The 5000-nt window shown below is 38.4% G+C and overlaps 1 protein-coding gene across 1 annotated transcript in view; it reads left to right on the plus strand.

Moving 5' to 3' along the window:
- The window catches only part of LOC125040438 (rhodopsin-like), a 58209-nt gene that overhangs the window by 25002 nt on the left and 28207 nt on the right, over positions 1 to 5000 (plus strand). Inside the window, exon 3 of the mRNA XM_047634990.1 lies at positions 181 to 329. Coding sequence (XP_047490946.1) covers positions 181 to 329 — 149 coding nt within the window. The remainder of the gene's footprint in view (positions 1 to 180; positions 330 to 5000) is intronic.

Below are 5000 nucleotides of genomic sequence, written 5' to 3' on the forward strand. Positions count from 1 at the left end.
TTCTGAAGACGGAATTTATAAGAATAATAATTTTGATAACAACAATGTGCTACTAATTTCTTATTTGTTCTCCCTACTCTGATATAACGTATATATAACGCAAAGTTACACAATGAAGTGTCACTCCTCCTCTACATAAGTCCACCCTATATCATCAAACATTTCCTTTCTCTTTTGCAGAAAATGGGGTGACATCGCAACGCTGAACCTGACCCTGACATCTCGAGTGCCTGAGGAAATGCGGCACAAAGTCCCTTCTCACTGGCAGCAGTTCGATGCCCCCCACCCGTTGTGGCAGCCCATCCTTGGCACCCTTTACATTATGATAGGTAAGTGGCATGCACTTGCCTTCATCTCTAGTGTGGTTTCGTCTGAGTTTTTTTACGTGATGAGTTTGATTTTCTTTTCTTAGTATTTTATTGTACTTTGTGATTTTTAGATGTGGTTATTCTTATGACTGTGACAATAGTGATGAAGAATATCTTATTATCAGATTATATTTTAAGAAACAAGAGTAAAAATATATATAATTCTTGTTGCTTCATATGTTTTATACCCGCTACATCTTACCTAACGCTTGCAATTATATTCCATGCGACTGCGTACTTTAAATCTCAATATTTTGGTGCAAGATGATCATCTTCTGCTTGGACTCGTATTTTCATTTTGATATAGGACGGGGTGATGATTGACAACAAATATTAAAGAATGACATATACACTCGCGCGCGCGTCATATACCTATGAGAAATTTAATCTAACTATATTGTCATCATTATTATTATTGTTGTTGTTTTATTGCTATTGCCATCATTATTGTTGTTATTATCATTGCTATTACTATTATCATTCTTCTTCTTCGAGGCAAGTACACTGCATGAGTCAGACCGTCCTTTTATGCACATTCATTATTTGCAATCCGAGGTAGGGAGGGAGGTCAAGAAGGAAAGGAAATAGGAGAAAGAAGAGGGAGAGGGAAAATGGGGGAAGAAGGTGATTGAAAGAAAAAAGGGATATGGGGAAGGGGTATGGAGGAAAAGGGGAAAGGTAAGGGGAAAGAGAAAGGGGGTAAGAGAAAAAAACTTGATAGGAGAGGAAAGGGAGAAGATAAGGTAGCGAAAGAGGTGGGAAGGAAGAGGAGGAAAGTGGGAAGGGCAAATGCAGGGTTTAGGAGAGTAGGAGGGATTTTAAGGTAGATCTGGGAGTGAGAGGAAGAGGTAGAGCGGGAGAGGGAGAGGAAGGGGGAAAGATTGAGGGAGAGGAAGAGGGAGAGAAGGGGGGAAAGATTGAGGGAGAGGAAGACGGAGAAAAGGAGGGAAAGACTGAGGGAGAGGGAGAGGGAGAGAAGGGGGGAAAGACTGAGGGAGAGGAAGACGGAGAGGAGGAGGGAAAGACTGAGGGAGAGGAAGACGGAGAGGAGGAGGGAAAGACTGAGGGAGACGGAGAGGGAGAGGAGAGGCGAAAGATAGAAGGAGGGAGGGAGGAATACCTTTTTTCGTGGAATTTCCATGGATTACGCAATTTAGTTATTAGTACTTGAACGATAGGAAAAACTTTATCCTAGCTATCCATGTTAGTAAGGAGAAATTATCAGTAATTAGGAAAATAGCAAAATGGGAGCTACTTTGTTCTCCTTAATTAATACATTAATGAGAAACACGTGTCTTTTAATTATTTGAAGCTTATGTACCTAAGTCTCACATAATAATAAGGACCTTTTATTTAATCATTATTTAACCTGTAGTAATTTCAAATTTTGGGCATTACAAACTAAAAAACAAATCATATTATATATTCAATTCCAAATGCCTTCTAATTAGCATCGTTTAAGCAATGTGTCTTGAATATCGACTAGAAAGCGCTGTTATGGTCGTTGTTTCTCATAACAAAAGAAAAAATAGTCACGGCGATATTACTCCCAGCAAATATGGTCACTCAGGATAAGGCGACCGCGACGTAACCCATCTAATTGGACGAATAACCCAAATAGCTGAGAAATTATGACGACAATAAAAGCAGCGTCCGATATTACGCTTCTGTCGCCATCACACACGGTCGGAATAAATATGATGTAATGCAAATACTAGAGAGCGGCTTTTGGAGTTGCTGATTCGACGGAGCGAGAAAATGCTTGAAAGGTGAATTTCTCTCTTGATAGCAGAGTTGGGCAAACGGCACTTATTAAGTTCCAGTCAAAGTCGGTCTTGTCACGTGGTAATTTTATATAGAGTACCTGAGCTAACGTTCGTTAAGTATGAAATGTACCACATTTTGTCATCTTCAAAGTCATGCAAGTTATAATTAAACATACTGTTGGAGTTAAACATATTGTTGGAGCTAAACTGGAGCTAAACATATTGTTGGAGTTAAACATATTTTTGGAGCTAAACTGGAGCTAAACATATTGTTAGAGCTAAACTGGAGCTAAACATATTGTTGGAGTTAAACATATTGTTGGAGCTAAACTGGAGCTAAACATATTGTTGGAGCTAAACTGGAGCTAAACATATTGTAGGAGCTAAACATATTGTTGGAGCTAAACTGGAGCTAAACATATTGTTGGAGCTAAACTGGAGCTAAACATATTGTTGGAGCTAAACATATTGTTGGAGCTAAACTGGAGCTAAACTGGAGCTAAACATATTGTTGGAGCTAAACTGGAGCTAAACATATTGTTGGAGCTAAACTGGAGCTAAACATATTGTTGGAGCTAAACATATTGTTGGAGCTAAACTGGAGCTAAACATATTGTTGGAGCTAAACTGGAGCTAAACATATTGTTGGAGCTAAACTGGAGCTAAACATATTGTTGGAGCTAAACATATTGTTGGAGCTAAACTGGAGCTAAACATATTGTTGGAGCTAAACTGGAGCGAAACATATTGTTGGAGTTAAACATATTGTTGGAGCTAAACTGGAGCTAAACATATTGTTGGAGCTAAACTGGAGCTAAACATATTGTTGGAGTTAAACATATTGTTGGAGCTAAACTGGAGCTAAACATATTGTTGGAGTTAAACATATTGTTGGAGCTAAGCTGGAGCTAAACATATTGTTGGAGCTAAACTGGAGCTAAACATATTGTTGGAGCTAAACATATTGTTGGAGCTAAACTGGAGCTAAACATATTGTTGGAGCTAAACTGGAGCTAAACATATTGTTGGAGTTAAACATATTGTTGGAGCTAAACTGGAGCTAAACATATTGTTGGAGCTAAACATATTGTTGGAGCTAAACTGGAGCTAAACATATTGTTGGAGCTAAACTGGAGCTAAACATATTGTTGGAGTTAAACATATTGTTGGAGCTAAACTGGAGCTAAACATATTGTTGGAGCTAAACATATTGTTGGAGCTAAACATATTGTTGGAGCTAAACTGGAGCTAAACATATTGTTGGAGTTAAACATATTGTTGGAGCTAAACTGGAGCTAACCATATTGTTGGAGCTAAACTGGAGCTAAACATATTGTTGGAGCTAAGCTGGAGCTAAACATATTGTTGGAGCTAAACTGGAGCTAAACATATTGTTGGAGTTAAACATATTGTTGGAGACCTAAACTGCCGAGCCTAACCATATTGTTGGAGCTAAACTGCCGAGCTATAATATTGTTGCGAGCCCTAAACATATTGTTGGAGCCCTAAACATATTGTTTGGAGCTATAACTGCCCGAGCTAAAACTATTGTTGCGAGTTAAACATATTGTTGGAGATAAACTGGAGCTAAACATATTGTTGGAAGCCTAAACATATTGTTTCGGAGCTAAACATATTGTTGGAAGCTGAACTGGAGTAAACATATTGTTGGAGCTAAAAGGAGCTAAACATATTGTTGGAGCATAAAATATTTTGTTGCGAGCTCAAACTGGGAGATAAACATATTGTTGGAGCTAAACTGGAGCCCTAAACATATTGTTGGAGTTATAAACATATTGTTGGAGCCCTACTTAAACTGGAGCTAACCATATGTTGGAGTAAACTGTGAGCCTAACTTATTGATTGGAGCTAAGATGGAGACTAATCATATTGTTGGAGCTAACTGGAGCTAAACATATTGTTGGAGTTAAACATATTGTTGGAGCTAAACTGGAGCTAACCATATTGTTGGAGCTAAACTGGAGCTAAACATATTGTTGGAGCTAAACTGCAGCTAAATATTGTTAGAGCTAAACATATATGGAGTTTCATATATCTATCCTGAGGCTCGCACAGAGCATGTTACCCCCATCGACCTTTCTCAAATAAGGACCTGGGATCCTGTGGCTTCCCGGCTTCTTGAATGGCACAGAAGAGCAACCGGTAAACCCCGATGTCCCTACCCCCTGCCACGCGAAAAAAAATAAATAGTAAGAGTAGAGGATGAAGAAACAAGAAATCCTTCCGGGCAGAGAGACGTCGCTCTCACAGGCAGCTCAGGAGACATGTTTCCTGAGACATGACCGCTAATCCTCTTGTGAGAGGCCGTTGCGCTTCGCTCGGGGATGAGGTGGCCGCTGGGGACGTACTCTAAATATATCTTGTAGGATTTATGGGTCCATATATATACATATATATATGTATGTATGTATACATGCGTCTGTTTTTCTGTGTGTGTGGATGCGTATCTTTATATCTAAGGACAAAGAAGTAGTTAGACAGAAACACGAATAAATAGGTGGAGTATCCAGGAAGTTTCAAGCATTATGTTTAAAGCAAGGCACAATTTCTTTCATTACAGACAATATTTATGAGGAAAGAAATATATAAGAAAATGACACTTTCGACGTTCAAATAGAATTGTTTAGATGTAAGTTAAACCGAAAGTAACTGTGCTTCAGTATTTAATTTGGGAAATAGTGACGTGGAAATATTAATGTTCTTATGATCGAGGAAAAGATAACTTGAACATTGAATAATAACTCTAAAGGTAAGAATTTCAACTTAAAGGGATGTCGACACGAGATGCCATCAGCGGGGAAAAATTAAATTTCTTTGCAAGAAAAAATATAATGATAGTTTTTTT

The sequence above is a fragment of the Penaeus chinensis genome, chromosome 29 (assembly GCF_019202785.1).
Source record: "Penaeus chinensis breed Huanghai No. 1 chromosome 29, ASM1920278v2, whole genome shotgun sequence".
Lineage (NCBI taxonomy): Eukaryota > Metazoa > Arthropoda > Malacostraca > Decapoda > Penaeidae > Penaeus > Penaeus chinensis.